Source organism: Grus americana, chromosome 4, assembly GCF_028858705.1.
Source record: "Grus americana isolate bGruAme1 chromosome 4, bGruAme1.mat, whole genome shotgun sequence".
In the NCBI taxonomy this organism is placed as follows: domain Eukaryota; kingdom Metazoa; phylum Chordata; class Aves; order Gruiformes; family Gruidae; genus Grus; species Grus americana.
The window spans coordinates 4,542,632-4,558,865 of NC_072855.1; the positions used below are offsets into that span (position 1 = coordinate 4,542,632).

At 40.8% G+C, this 16,234-nt stretch overlaps 2 protein-coding genes across 5 annotated transcripts in view; one reads left to right on the plus strand and one right to left on the minus strand.

Annotated features, from left to right (window-relative positions):
• The window catches only part of CTNNA2 (catenin alpha 2), a 539,666-nt gene that overhangs the window by 370,025 nt on the left and 153,407 nt on the right, over nucleotides 1-16,234 (plus strand). The window contains exon 1 of one of the 4 annotated variants that reach the window (XM_054824264.1): nucleotides 10,179-10,312. The exons of the other annotated variants lie outside the window; for them this stretch is intronic. The gene's annotated coding sequence lies outside the window, so the exon portion shown is untranslated. Of the gene's footprint in view, nucleotides 1-10,178; nucleotides 10,313-16,234 lie in introns of those variants that run through there. 4 annotated transcript variants of the gene reach the window in all.
• LRRTM1 (leucine rich repeat transmembrane neuronal 1) lies at nucleotides 4,557-9,597 on the minus strand. Its single transcript, XM_054824267.1, has one exon. The coding sequence runs from the start codon at nucleotides 9,549-9,551 to the stop codon at nucleotides 7,986-7,988; it is 1,566 nt and encodes a 521-aa protein (XP_054680242.1). The 5' UTR covers nucleotides 9,552-9,597; the 3' UTR covers nucleotides 4,557-7,985.

The following is a 16,234-nucleotide window of genomic DNA, read 5'->3' on the forward strand; positions in this document are numbered from 1 at the left end:
TTTAAAAATATACCAAAAAGCCCATGGTGACAGAGCAAAGATGAACAAAGGAAAAAGCTCAGCGTTCGGCGTGATGGGACTTCATGGATTGCTGTTTCCCCCACTGCAAATACACGTTTGTCTCGACTCATTTTGTCATCAAATATCACCACAGCGCTTTGTTTTCCCTTGATGAGTTTCTCCTGTGTTGGTTTTCACCTAATTCTCTTTCTGATTAATCTGCTATGGGCACTGTCCCCTTTTCAATTTCCCCTTTTATTTTTTAGCTGTGATCTATCCCACGTAATTCACCTTTTTGCAGCTGTGCTCGATGCCCTCCACCTTCTGCAAGCTTAAGCATTTTCCCACAAAGCGTTTTTTGTTTTGCGGGGTTTTTTTTTCCCCACAGAGAGCATGTCAGATGCATTTCTTCAACTCATTTATTGTCTCCATTATTTCTTTGTGTTTCAGGCCATAGGATTCACATTCAATTTATTAGACTCCAGCAATTACATAATAAATTCATTACATCCTGTTGTTGTTTTGGGAATTCGATCTGACAGTAGCATTGGGTTCTGGGCTGGTTGTAAAGGTAGTTTCGGCTCCAGGAGAAGGTTTGCGAGGATGGAGGCAGTTGCATACGCTGCTAAAGAAATACAGAATGTCCAACCTGGAGTGACGTTTACGTGAAATTAAGGTAAACATTTGACATGAGGTGGCCTCTTTAGCACGGGGAATTGCAAACCTTTCAGCAGCAGCCACACATTTGTTTGCTGTTAAAAAAAAAAAAATTGCTTTGGGAAATAATCTGGATCAGAGAAGTAAATTTTCTGTCAAGATAAACTTTAGTACGGAGCCAAGTTTAAAAAATAAAGAGGGGAGGGAAAAATTCCTAGGTGGTTCATCTCATTATTATTAACTTACTTTTATATTTACCAGGCTCTCTTAGCAAGCCAGACTGTGAGTAGAGGCACTGAACTACAGAGACAGATACGGATTTACTCCCGGGAGCTCACTTTACCTCTCGTCTTGCAAAGAGGGTTGATAGCAGATGTGTTTCAAAGGGCTGGCAATTGCTAAAAGAATCAAAACCTCTGGAATTCAACAGCCATGGACTGTTCTTGCAGTTCAGTTTGGGATTTTTCAGGGTTTCCCTCTTGCCACCCCCCGACACACACTTTTGTTTCATTCTGCCTGTGAGGTTTTGGGAATGAAAAAAGGGAAAGAGTGGGTAAGAAGGGATAAAAATTAGGGGGAAATCATATATTTTAAAAGAGATTCAGAAATCTGTTTCCGGTTTGAGTTCCCCCAGCTATTGGGAGGATGTTGGCTCATACCTTATTGTAACCGCTGGGGTACAGAGGTGCGCTGCTTCGGGGACATTCCGTATATACAAATGGCATCACCTTCCTTGGACAAGCCCTCAAATCAATTTGATATGTCCATGCATATATATATGTATTTTTTTTTAGCTCTCATTCTACTGAAAATACAGTTTTCAGTCCTCTCTCCGGTGTGGTGCTCTTATTTGCTATTAAGAGAAAGGTACGTCTTGAAAAAGGCCCCAACAAAGTTTGTCATAAATGAACGACCAGGCTTGGCGTCCAACCACGTCGGTCGGAGAAATCTGCCGCGCTGAAAATGGTAATTCGGTGATGAAGTAGATTTTTAGACTTACCTATTACCTTTGAAATCTTGGATTTAGTCTTTGTTAGCTCAGAAATGGAACCGAATTGGTCACGTTCCCATAGCAGCCGTGTTGAAAGACATCTTTCTGGCGGTAGTTACTGTGTCTGGTGAGGATGTGAAGAACATGAGAGCAGCGAAATGGTTTAAAATAAAAAGTGCCTTAGCAGAATAGTAGGTGCTGTTTGCCAAGCACAGACGCACATAATATTACCCTTTAGCCACTGCCAATTATCTCTGATTTCTCTAAATGATGTACCTATTTGGATTTTCGGGAAGAGGAGAAGCGGTGGAAAAGGTGTTTATTTTAAACTGAATTTCTTCTCTTGTAATGCAAATCTGGGTAGTTCGAACTCAACCTCCCTGTTATGTTTGTCTGTCTCACCAGACTATCCCACCAGCAAAAGTGAATAAGAACGGTAATTGCTTTAAAGGCTGAATAATTGTGTCTGAATGCCAACAAGTGACGGCATCTTTACAGCAAAAACAATTGCCCCGTTCTCACGGAAATTCGGATTTCATCATTGCAAATATGTTCACTTTAAAGCAGACACACTGCAATAAAATTACAGTGCTCTGCAAGCTTGGATCTTCACAGCCACCCACCCAATTACAGGCTCTGTCTTGCCAGCAGAAGATTGTTGCTTGGTTTCTGTAATATTTTTGTAGCCTTACTTTCCTCTAACTTCAGAGGTAGAACTGCACTTACTCCTTTCCTTTCACCAGGGTTTTCTGCTGTTAAAAAAAAAAAAATTAAAAAAATAACAAAAAATGGCTGATACAGAAGGTCTTTCGCATGGTTCTAAACGTGGTATTTTTTAACTTAGAATATTCTCTGAATAATTGTTTCTAAAACCTTAATAGCTCTGGTTTATGTCAGTAATTATATGAAAGGTTAATCTTTAAATCACCACCATTTCCTAAATTCCTAATCAACTTCATGCTTGGAAAGGAACCCGTAAAAACGCTCAATTTGTTAATATTAGACTGGGTTGAGCAGGTCAAGGAAAAGTATAACCTTGGTGCGTAATGATAAACTGAACGCAGCGAAAATATCTCAGATCTGTTTGTCATAATAGCTGTGAATATGAAAGCTGAATATGAGGGAGAATGAGTGTGGATATAATTAGCAGGAGAATCTTCTATAGCTCAAGATCACCCCTGTCTCTAAACGAGGGTTTCTTAAGGGTGGGGGGGGAAAAGAGATATTTTGGGTAGAAAACTCTGGTTTTCTAGAAAGTCTGTGGTGAGCGCTGACTAGGATAGCTAAGAGGTCCAGCCAAAAAAAAAAAAAGAGTGGAAGAGGCACGGTGCTGGAGTTCAGCGACCAAAACGATGGATGAGGGGGACATTGTGCTCCCAGGGTGGGGGGGACAGAGGAAATGACTGACGGGGTGCTGTGTGTTTGGGAACGCACGTCCGTCTGCGCCTCTGCGAATGAGAGAGTGTGTGACTGTGAGTTTGAAAAGACAGGGGGAGAGAGAGAGAGAGATGCTGGGGATCTCTCTTCAATCTCTGCTGCTGTCCTTGCCACGGTCTTAACGTGGGAGGTGAAGGCACCGAAAGATCTCGTTTTGCTCGTGCGCACAGTGATCCCCTTGCCTTCTCACCGCTTCTCCTCTTCCCTTTCACCCTGTCCCCTCACCCTTTCCTTTTCTCTTTCTTGCCTAATGAAGCTGTTTAGTGTTGTACCCTCCTTGCCAGAAGCTGTTTCATCCCTGCTTGCACAGGTTTTAAAACTGCTTTCTCCACCCACCTTCAGTCTTGGTTTTTCATCTGTGCTAGTCCTTTAGATTTACCATCTTTAAAAAAGAAAAGGCACGGGGAGCCAGCAACAACCTGATTTAGTTGTCCTTACTCCAGTCTTTTCTCTCATCTTTTGTCTCCTCTTAATTTCTTTTATTATTATTGCTGTTATTATTATTATAGCCCTAGAAATAAGCTTCCTAATTAAGTACTCCTTCTTATTTGCCATTCTGAACGCCATTGGAGAAGCTGGGGGAAGGGGAGGGGTATTCAGAGCATCCTTTTTGCTATTAATGTGGAATGAGACACATACAAGAAACCAAATTAGTCCATCTCGAAAGCAAATGAAGGGCTTTTTTATCAGAACCGAAGAAAATGATCAAACAGGCACTTTTCAAGTGCCCCTCAATGCCTTGGCCATAAAAACATACAGAATATATTAAAGCATACAAAAATATCCTCAGATATCAGTGGTGATCTTTCTCTGGCACACGTACGCAAGGCAGCTGTGAAGCAGGGATGGGACTGCATCTTCGGACTGGTACGGAGCATCCGAGCTGTTGCTGTGCACAGGGAGGAACAGCTCATCCCCTTGGTCTAACCCCCTGCAGTACTCAAACAGCATGGTAAAGGAGGGAATTTGCAGCTTTAACACGGAATTTCTTTGTATTTTATATATTCAGGCCAGAAACAGAATGTGGTACATTAGCATTGATTCTGTGGTTTCATATCAATTCTTTTTTTTTTTTTTTTTTTGCTTTAAAGTAGTACAGAAAGGAAGGAAAAAAGACAGAAAGGAAAATAAATCATCCCTTATATACATTCAAAGCATACACAGCAACAGTTCCTTCATCACTGGGTGCACTGTGAGTGTATATTGATGTTAGCAGCAAGAGATTGCATATTTGAGATCTATAACACTGGTAGTGTTAACCATCCTCAAAAAAGGTAGTTCTTTTGCTTGCCTTTCACCCTGTCTTGCATGTTAAAAGACACTTAAATAAAAAAGAAAATAATGTTAATTACCTATTTATAAAAGGGAGATTAGTCCTATTAAGTGGAACATTAAAAAGGGAATATTTAAAATATTTTCATTCTTTCAATATTCCCCAAGCATCTCCTGAAGAAAAAAACTGTCACAACTAACCCCAAAAGCATCTTTTTTTTTTTTTTTTTTTTTTTTGGAGCCATTTCATAAGCCAGAATAAGGGCATCAAAAGAGAGGGAATGACATATCTCTGGACAGTTGGAGAACATGAAATTTGGAAGAAAGGAATAGGGACAATTTGTCCCTGCAGTTGCTATAAATGCAGTCCAAATATAATAACTCTCATATATACCAATGCAAGCAGCCTGGAGCAGGATGAATAACTGGGTTTACAATAGCTGGATTGAAATGAAATACTTGCTCCTTTATTTCTTTACAACCCATATATTTTTCATGTGAACTTTGGGAATAGATGTGGGCACCTCGTGGAGCACCTTCGTGCCATGTAATAGCGGTGCCACCCCTCTTTCCACCAGTAGATATTCAGAGGGTATCCAGATCTCCAGGTATCCTCCGGAGATGATTAGGAGGTTGTCTCTGGGAGATATTACCCTTAGCAAAGATTTCTGCATGAAGATTTTGAAATATATCGTTTTCTGAAGTTGAATAAGTTCTCCGCTCTATATGGAGGATCCATCCATCATCCTGCTAAGGGTGGCAAGTCATTGGTGGTCATTACCTCTCGTCAGGAGAAATGGCAACAGGCAATACCGAAATCAGCTCTCACTTAGGAAATCACTGCACCTTTAAAGAAAAACGTTCTGTTCAGTTTACTTGAGCTGTCAATGCAAGATGCATGAAGCACAGAGGTGAATAAATTCCAAAGGCGGAATTGCTCACGTCTTTGCAAACGTAGCTTGAGGTTGCTAACACCAATAAACAGCAGGAATAATTCCAGAGGGGTGCAATCACTAGTGTGTTTAAAATACAACCCACAAATATGCTAAAAATACATAGAAATACAACCACAGGATGATTGTTTGTCGGTATCAGTCTTGCATCAGATTTACAGGGGCAAAACCATGACTGAATTAAAACTTTTCCTTATAGCAACAGGGGGGCACTATAGAAATAAAGCTAATGCATATATTTCATTAATTTTTTTTTACCGTATGCAGACAATATTTTAACAATCTTGCTTGGTTTCCGAAGCTTCCTGGCAACTAGCTGTAACCAGTCCTTCTGGCTGCAGTGCTGCATGTTGATTTGAGGAACATATCACATAATCCAAAGTCAGAGAGCCAATTTTTCATGGTTAAATTCCCTATTGATTTCGGACAAGGGTTTAATGGGGAAAATGCATCAGGTTTGGTCCTCAGTTAGCGGGGCGTAAAGTATTTTCTCTTAAAAATCTGATCAGGCACCCAAAGAGACGAGGGGTTCCTTACCTACTCTCTGCCCTCACTGTTTAGGTTCATGCATGGACACTGAACCCCTCAGGTCACTTGGGGGTTTCAGGATGGATCAGGCCCTTGTGGATTTGAGGCACAGAAACAGAAATGTGCATTGTTTTAAAGAGAAAAAAAAAAAAAAAAAAAGCCTAGTTTTAACAGAGCTAGCTTGTTCCAAAGCTGTGGGTGAATTTTCAGTGGCTTTAATAAAAAAAGCAGTTGATTGTCATTAAATTTCTTAGGGAGACAAAAAGTCCTCTCCCTATACATAGTCTCATGGCTTTCACAGATGACATTATAGTCTCACTAAATAAAAATTTTGGTTAAGAGGCTATCATCATATTTAATATTAAACAGGCTGAGATATACCACATAGAGGAAAATAAGTTCTGACTCTTTAAAAATAGTGTCAGTCAGGAAAAAAAAAAAAAAATTCACTCTTTCTGTTTAAAATTAATAGCTAAAACCTACTGTGCAGAAGAATGGTTTATGCTGTGCCTATTCTCTGCTTCCTGTCTGCTGTAGCTGTACCTTTTAGGAGTAGGTGGCACTTTGATGCTATCAAGAAGAAAAAACCTGTGTTAAATTAAAATATATCTTAGATTTCTGCTTTTTTCCTCTATTGGTGCTAACCTAAGGATAGAGAAATGTGTACAAAGCATAGAAATGTGAGCCAATCCCTTATCCGTAACATTTTGTTAGCATGTAATGCTGTATGAAGAAAATTTCAAGATGCTCTGCCTGATGTTATAAAACTACCTCCTCTTCATTAGTATGAGAGGAGTTGTTGAAAAAAATCATTCAGTAGGCTGTTCACATACTGGAATGAAAAATCCCAAATCCAAGGAAAGGAAGCCTTTATTTAAGGGCAGTCAAATGAAACAGCTGGGTGATTCTACATTATTAAATCACTGCTTATATCCATCAGTTCCATTTATCAGGCGTAAGTAAGGAGGGCTCCTGTACTTTCAGCCTCTGCAGAGATTTTAGAGTCATTAGGGAAGGCTGGTGGTGAAAGGGAGGGACACGAGATGGGCTTTGCTAGCGGTTTACTATAGGACCCAGGAGCATGCTCTAACAACTCTCTGGCTTACTCTGACAGTGTTACAGCTGAGGTTTTACTCTTGAAACACACAGAGGTTTCACCACGGAGAACCGAATAGCTTTTGCTCTCCTCCGTTCACCACGGCACCACAGTGCACAGAGCAAGGGTTTCTTTCCTCTTAGCATATCTCAAAACAAACATAAAAGTGGGAAATGCTAGCAAAAGCCCTGAAATTTACATTTTTTTGGCTTTTTTATTTTAAAGAAAACGATGACGAGCACTTTTTTTGGCAGTGTTTCACTTGTTTGGGGTTTGTTGCTTTGTTTCTTTTTCTTTTTAGTGAGACTTTGCAATACGATCAGGTTTTGATACAAAATCCTTTTAGGGGTTATGATGCAGTTTTTATGGATCTTACAGCAAGTAACAAGTGAGCTGTACTTCGTAATCCTCAGAAATCCCGTCCCAGGGACACAGTCAAAACTTTAGCCTTTCTGAGGTGCACTGGCTCCTTGTTGTACAGGTAGCACATTAACAAAAATAAAATTCCAGTGACATGCTTCGTATCTTCAGCAACATGATGTAAGTGAATGTGTACTAATTACAACGTGAAGCCATCTGGTTAATTTTAAGCTTTCTATTTTTATGTGGCTTCTTTGCTCCTAGACTTTCTTTTCAACACTCAGGACGAAGAGAAAAAGAGGTTAAACTGTTGCATCTTGTATACAGGGAACAATTCATGTAATATACACCAGTCTGTAAAAACTGTAAATGCTATTTTTTTTTTATTTTAAACAGTTTTCTTAGTTTACAAAAGATCAATAATTGGTACCTTTTTACACTCTCAGATTCCTGAATATTGACAGATCTTCAAAGGGAGTATTAGCATATGAAATCTTAAGATTGACTGTCCTGAAGATTTTTAAGACACAATAAAGCTAAAATATCGAGTCTTTGAGACAGCCCCTCTTAACGATTTCGGCAGAGGAGCGCGTCAGAAATCACCAGCAAAGCACAGCAACCCCCCCCCCCGTGCCACTGTCTGCCTGCACGCCGTTATTTGGTTGCGCACTGTTTAAATCCCCAAGGAAAATCACACCTCGCATTCCCTCGCTGGCTGCTGGTGACAGGAACAAGATCCGTACTCATTAATGATCACCAGGGCTCCCTCAATGTGGTTGGGTTTGTAATCAACGTAATACTCCTGGGCTGACATGGCAGCCATTTGATGCATGGTCTGTTTTTGCTTCTGCTTTCTGCGCTGTGTTACAAAGCACTGTCTTAGTTGCCTCAAGCTGGCTGGAAAGCACTTCCAGGAGACGTACAACACTAAAACCACGATGAGGAAGGAAAAAATCAGCGCCATGGTCCCCGTCACCACCTTATGAATCTGAACAGCGTTCTCCGAGTTCTCGCCGGGCATGGTCACGGTTATGGCGTATGTCGTGCGGTCCCCTTCGCTGTCCTGCACGTCGTACGTGGCGGTGGCAGATCCGTAGCCGAACGGTTGCTCGCTGTTGTTGGTTACCGGGGAGAGGGTGTTAACGCTCGTGGGGTCCGCCGCATCTTCACACAAGTGAAAAGCGTACACCGCGTCCAAAACATCCTCGCCCTGCGCGTACTCGGGGGTGGCACAGAGCAGATTGCTGTCGTAGCGACCCTTGAAGTTGCTCAGCCAGGAGGCCAGGGCGCAGACGTTCCGGCTGCAATCCCAGGCGTTTGCAGAAAGGCTGATGCTAGTGAGGGACTTCCAGGAGTCGAGGACTCGGGAGTCGATGTAGGTCAGCCGGTTGGAGTCCAGCTGCAGGGATTTGAGGTGAGGTACGCTTTCGAAAACGTGAGGTTCGATGTATTCGATTTCGTTGCCGGAGAGATCCATTTTCTCAAGTTGCCATATCCAGTCCAAAGTGTTTACTACGATGGTAACTTTATTCCTTCGCAAGCAGAGAGAGTGCAGGGAGATGAGCCTGGGAAAATGGGCTAAATTCACCTTTACCAAGTCATTGTGCTCAAGGTGCAGCTCAGTGAGTTTGAACAAGCCTGCAAAAGAGTTTCGAGCCAGGCTCTTTAACTGATTGTATCCTATGTCTAGAAACTTCAGGCTGCGACAGTCCTGAAAAATTCTCACTGGCACGAACTTGATGGCGTTCGACCGCATGTGCAAAGTTGTTAGTTTTCTCAGCCCGTGAAACAGGTCGGGCTCCAAAGACTGGAGGTTGTTGTACGATAAATCCACACTGCGCAAGTTTGGCATGGGTCGGAAAGTGGTGTTGGGCAGTTGGGTTATTTTGTTGGAACTCAGGGTGAGCTCTTTAACTCGCCGCAATTTTTGAAAGGCATTCCCCTCCACTGAGCAAATGTGATTGTGATCCAGATAGAGCCACGTGAGCTGCATTAACCCTGTGAACTGTCCATCATGCAGCTCTGAAAGGCTGTTGTACCGCAGAGACAAGCCCATCATGCCCGACAGGTTGCGAGGCATCTCTGTAAGATTCAGTGATTCACAGTACAAAAGCCTGCCCTCACACCGACAGAGCTGTGGACACCCACTATTCACGGCTGGAAGCATTTTAGAAAAGATACCCAGCGTACACAATATCAACCCCGGGGGCTTCCTCAGCAGCCAGTTTAAACAGAGACCAATAAGAAGGAAATCCATTAGCAAGAATATTTCCAAATATGCTTGAGAATGTCCATTGAATCTTTTCAAATTCTACATCATATTTTATTTAAGGGAAAAAAAAACCCCAAAACAACAAAAACCCACCCAAAAACCCAAAACAAAACAAAGCCAGAAAACCAAAGCAAAACAGCAAACAGAACAAACACAGAGGCAAATATTTCACTTTACAGCATGCAGGAGCTGTGCAGCATTAAAGTTCACAGACATTCAAAGGTAAAATGATAGTGATTTTGTTCATGTTAAATGCTGCAGCAAAGAAAAAAAAAAAATCTTTCTTCATGAAAGAATTTAATTAAAAAGTGTCTTACCCACCCTTTTCCAGAGAGTGACAACCTCCATTCAGTTGCTTCCTTTGTGTTTGGACTAATTATATGCAGAGCTAAAAAAGACCCCTCTGTGCTACAAATTCAGTCCCTTTCAATTTTGTGCAAGGCTGGCAAGCTCACAATGTCTCACTTCGCTTCTGCTCAACGAGCGAAAGGCTTGTCCAGCTAGCTTTTTAGCTGACTCCTAGGACCTGCAAGTTTCAGAACTATGTACATGAGCTTGATCTTCTCCTTCTCCCTCTGTCCTTTTCTCTGCAGTTAACACTGTGGCGTGAAAAAAACTCCAGACTCTTTACTAACGACTCCACAGGATTTGTCAATCTCTTTAATGTCCATCATTTGCAACGACCATTGACCGGCACAACCTTTACTCCAGAGAGAGATTACCATTCATTCACTGACCGGCTAAGGGTAGCTTTATTTCCCATTCTTTGTTCGCTTTGCTTGTTAGGTGATGCTTAGAGCAGAGAGAGACAGCGAGAATCCCTTCCCTTCAGCTGAGCAGTGTGTTGCTAGAGCATGCAGAGGCACCTAGTGTTCACTGAGTGTCGTAAGCTGCTCAGGATTGTACGCCTGCACTGTGCATCTCAGGCATGGGCAGATTGAAAAGGGGTGGGCATAAAACCAACATTGGAGCGAACCGGGAAAGTAATATATGCTCTTTGATGAAATGGAAAATACTTTAAGCCTATCTCGCCATTTCTCAAACAGGCACGCGCGCACAGCCGCACAAATCATCAACGGCGAGGCAGTGCTAAGTAGGAAGCTTGAGAATTAGGATTTCTTTTTTTTTTTTTTTTGCTTTTGTTTAAAGTCTGAATTTATAAACTATTAGCCGGGAGAGTGAGATACTTGATTTCTCGGTTTGGGAAGGAATATGTAAACCAGTATCTTCGGATTGCTTTTTCTCTCTAATTCCGATGATGAGATTTGCCTTTTGGAGTCTTGGGGTGGGGGATTGGGGGGGTGGGGGGGGGGTGAGGGGATGTGTTTTTCTTCTGACATTGTCTAAATAGAGCATGATTTGAAATTCTGTGCGTTCTTTCTCATAGAAATGCAGCCAGAGCTCTGCAAATAGGAATGTCTGGTTTCATATAAGCTTTAATTACATTTGGTCTTTTTCCATCCTGCATATTTTGTGTGTGTTCAGCACATGCCTTTCCTAAAGGCTTTTTTTTTTTTTTTTTTTATTGCAGCGTACGCTACGGCACACAAAACTATAATTCTCTCAGCATAAAGATTACTGTGCTTTTGGAATAAGATCAACGTGTAGGTTACTCTGACCATGTCGGCAGCATGCAAAGAAGGGGTTTAAAACCCGATGAGTTAATAAGTTCTGCAGACTGTGCTGGTTTTTGTTCCGTGTACCAAAAAAATCCTTGCCTGATAATTTGCAGTGCTCATTATCTATGGGAAATGCATCGACAATGAGCTCTCTCTGTAATTTTTACTGACTGAAAAATATCCGATACTTCTGTCAGGAAAACGCTGGCCATCTTTTCCTATTATGAAATAGAGTCTACCGCTTGTGTGCTGGTGAATGCGATCAGAGCTGACAGCTCACCATCGGCAGGAATTCTCTACGAAGAAGTTTCACATGGAAATACAAGTATTGCAGAGGATCGGGCTAATTTTAAGTCAGCATCGGTTGTGAAATGCGGGAGGCAGGGCAAAGCCGTTACATTTGCTTTCTTTTTCACGACCATATTAATTTAAAAAAAAAAAATCTTCTTTTTGAAGTATCTGTTGCAGAGCTATGAAATCCTAGAGCCCTTCGTTGTGTTCGAGTGTGGCTGGCTGCTGTGAGCGTGTGCTGGTAGAGATCAAGGAATGCAGAAATTTGATGCAGTAAAAGTTGTTTTACAGAAGTCCTGGAAAACTTAAGCTCTCGTGCACATAAATGTGTGAAGGAGATTCGGTGCAAATGTATTTGCCAAGAAAAGCCTTAAATAAATTACAAGTGTAAACCACTTTTTGACTGCGGTTTCAGAACCTGGGAATCAATGTGCTTTTATGTCCCCGATTCAGTTTATTTACATTTGTCTGCTATTCGCAGCCCTTGCACCTCAGGGATCTCAAAGCACAAATGTGATGCTTTAATAGTATAGGAACCTCTTATATGTTTTAGCATTTGGGCAGGGAAGCTGAATGCGTTCTTCCTCTCCCAAGATGATGTTGTTTTATTCAAAGCAGGCTGTTTATGCAAGTGCCCACTGGTTGCAGCACACCTTAATTCTGTTTCTCAGCACACAAAAGCAGGAGGGAAAGCAATGACAGAACCAGGAGAAAGAGCATTGAAGCAGGAGAAGAGACTAAAAAAACCTTGTCCAAGAATACATTCCGGATTACATTGCTGAATATTTTGATGCAATTAGGAGGAAAATAATTTAAAAAGAGTACTTCACCTTTACAGATGCCAAAAAAAAGGTTCAAAGTGATAAGGCTGTATCCCTTAAAGAGAGCCACCCTGTGAGTCTTCATGGGGTAGCTCTTACTGCCCTCTCCCACCCTAACAATTTGGGGAGAGATCTGCAACAGTAGCCTTAAAAATTTCAACTATGTCTTCAAGGAAAACTGACATTTTCTGCAAATCAGATGATGAGAATGATCACTTAGCTACCATCTAAATGCTATGCATGAAGTGAAGAATTCCTCTAGTGTTGAAACTCCTTGCTACATCCCTGGGAAGAGCTGAATACTTTTTTTCACTGCTGCTTCCCGCGATCACCTGGGATACAGCCTGGATCCTAACCAATCTGCCTATTCCCACCCTGGCATATAATCTATTATCGTTTGGTTTCCAGAGGTAGAAATTAGAGCAGACAGTACCAAACCTACACAGCATCAGCTTGAAGGCTGACAACTAGAATTAGGGACCCGGAATTAATGGCCCCAAGCACGCTATCTCACAGCTCTGTCAGAGGTTTATTGCATGAGGGACTCCGCTCTTATTTGCTCTTATTTATCCAAAATTTGTTTTAAAAAAGAAGCCGGGTAGTCTTAAAACGAGAACCCCCGACATATGTTTGGGGCTGTGATGTTGAGGCAGAGTAATGACCAAATTCAAGAATTGTGGCACGTGGATCTGAAAAGACAAACTTGGGCGACTATATGTTTTAGCCCTGAAATATCTTCTGTAAATTTGGTTTTCTTCTATGTTTTTGAAATGCACTTTTCTTTGCAATAAAACCAGGAATCCACTTTGAACATGATTGTAATGCAAAGGGCTTAATTTCCACTGTCTGAGCTGTTATCACAGCCAAACTGTTAAGTTTACACATTTTCTGAAGTTTCAAAGCCTCTGGCAAATCTCTATAAATTAGCAGATTTAAATTAGCTTTATTAAATGTGCTATTATAAAACATTTTAAGAAGTGCAAAGTAAGTTTTTATGTGTTTAGGGGAGATTGATTAAATCAACGTAAAGTAGGTTACAGAAGAACAACATGAGTAAATTTTTAGAAAGTTTATCTGGGAAGCTATTTCTTGGAGTCATGACAGGTGTAATTTACTGGCAACGCCCTGCAGTGATTGTCGAAATTGTTCAGGTTGAAAAAGGAAACCATTTTTCAATGTATTTCGTCTACACGTTTTTAATATTGCGTTCAGTTTAATGTCACATATCGTTTAACTAGCCTCAGAATCATTTCATTCTTACTAATTCCTTGCGTTGAGTGGCATTACCGTTTGCGCCTAGATATTTAATCTGCCTGAGTTTGCAATCCAGTACAGATGGGGTTGGGACAGAGTAAATAAGATCAGAATCTGGCCGCTAATGTCTGACTATGCATATATACATGTTTTAATATATTAACCAAAAAAAAAAAAATACAGAGAACCAAAATGGTATATAAAATACCAAGTATATTTCTTCCTTCTGGTATTTTCTGAGGGGTTTATATCAGTATAATAAAAAGTGGGACTTTTAGTGGTGATTTTAATTTCCTTTCATGAATGGACAGACTCAAACCTTGATCTTACCTGGTAGTCTTTAATTTTCAAGTGCACTGAACCATGTCATTTTGTATAAAGGAAACATTTAAAAACAGAAAAGGGAAGAAAAAGATGTGACTCCAAGTAAAGCAAATTAAATCTGTTATTTCTCTGGTATTTATATCTCAGTCATCCCTGACATTTGGCCAGCTGTCCTTTCTGTATAGAATTTGGGGTTTCAGCTGCTAAGAGGTCCATCACCTACATAACATGTCTTTTTTGGTAAAAATAAAAATGCACTATATTATGCAAGTTTTTGACCAAAATACTCCTGGCGACTCCAGATGTCAAAGTGATAACGACCATTAAATTCTTGTAGTGCAGACACATTGGATTTGTTACCATCCTTAAATAATAGATATTCTTATGTAAATCACCTTATAGTTTTTGACACTGTGATAAACACTTTTCTATCTCATGGCAGTCATTCATTCTCATCATCAGCCACATTCAATAGCAGGTAGTCATGTGTGGCTCTATAAAGTCACCCACAGAAGAGACCTATGTGCAGAATTGTCAATGCAGTGCGGAAATGTCAATTTTCAGGAAAATATATCAGTGCTCAGATGAAGTGTTCCTCTCCTCCATTCATTACTGATAGACTACTTGAATAAGCTAAAGAGTTACTGTCTCTCTTAAGTAGCTGTGAAATTGCCTATGGATTTCTGGATGTGCTGTCAGAGCTCTAGACAGCGTTATTGGTTGTGAATGTCCAGGTATAATGGAAAAATGACTTGGGTTACAACAAGTAAAAGCTATACTTTTGTGATCAATCAATATATTGGTGGTGATCACATAGCATCCTGGTTAAGCAAAGACTGGTATGTTACGGTCAGGTTACCGGGTTGTTGGAACTCCTGGTTTATAGGGAAAGTAGAAATTTAAACCTTGGTTTTCAATTAACTCTGGCTAATTTCTATCTGAAAAAATGTATTGGGAAGTCTTGCAGGCAGCTCGTGTAGATTGCAATGATTAGCAATTGTAAAGGTTTTAGTTAGTCATATTTAATTGGAAATCAGTTAGTTCCACCTTCAGAAATGCTAAGCTAGACACTCCAGAAAGGTTTGCCTCAAGACCTTCCCAAGCATTTCTGGAGGTGCCAGCAAACGAACTGTGACTGATTTCCAATTAGCTTAAGAAAAAGGGGGCCACAGTTATCCATACACTTGAATACATCTCCTTTGCCCTCTTCTGCTGTTGATAGTTCATCTGTAAGGGTTATTTTTGAATAAACTCTAGTGCTAAATGGTCTTTTATTTCTGTTTTAAGACTCCTTTTCACTGAAAGGATTCTGTTCCTACGTGGATGCAGCTAATCCGAGATTGACGCCATTGCATATCGTGTTGGTTGGTTGGTTGTCTTATCTGGGTGTATTTACTGAGATTCATCAAGCCTGAGAGAGGTTGGATGGTGGTTTAACCATAAAGACACTACAAAATGACAGAATAGCAGGATTGGTTAGCAGGTGGGCTCCCCCAAAGCCAAATCGGTTATGACCCTAATCCCATCGTGTGGCTATGATTTACTGACAGTTTGTGTCCTTCTCCAGAATAACTTGTGTTGCTCAGGAAGCTGGCAAGTGCTACCTGGAGATGCAAGGATAACCATGCCAGCAAACTCCTGCTGTAGAGAAGTCATTGGCGTTACGTTGGGATAGCCTTCCTGATGCAGAACAGTTCACTTTTTTTATCCACGACATAACTTTAGCGGCAGTAAACACTTTTCAGACTTTCAAGGTGCAGGAAGTAGAGAGAATTGAGAGGAGTTTATGAAATCAATTATTAAAAGCTAGAATGAACAAGTTAAAAGCTGTTCCTGGCAGTCTCCTGGAAAGTCTTTTCACAAATGGATGAACGGCTCTTGGAAAATTTTCCCAGAGCAGAAAATCTGTTCTTCTCAGTGTTAGACAATCAGTTGTTCTTAATCCTTTTCTTTTGCTCCTTTCCAAATGTATTTTAAAGCACAATCAGAAAACATAACAAACGTTACGCTGGCCTTTGTAGATACATTATTGCAAGAAGTATAGGTTGGTGGTAAAGTTGGTGCTAAACTAGTATTTTAAAAATCAAATAAAGACTTTTATTGATCTCTCTTCCATCACAGAGGGTACCATTTGAATTGACTCCTAAGGGAGTTTTGTTGGGAAACTCTGCTTTTGGATAATATCACCTGGAAATTATAGAATTATAGAATAGATCTGGCTCCTGGAATTACTGAAGATGTGAACAATACGAGCTGGATTATGTAGTTGTGGAAATAGGTGATGGACGGCAGCAGAGCATCTATAGCAAACAGGCAATCGGATCTTTGGCAGACTGTATTATTCACAGTTATGTGTGCT

Coding starts and splice junctions, on each gene's coding strand:
- LRRTM1 (XM_054824267.1), bottom strand. CDS start 9,551: ATGGATTTCCTTCTTATTGGTCTCTGTTTAAACTGGCTGCTGAGGAAG.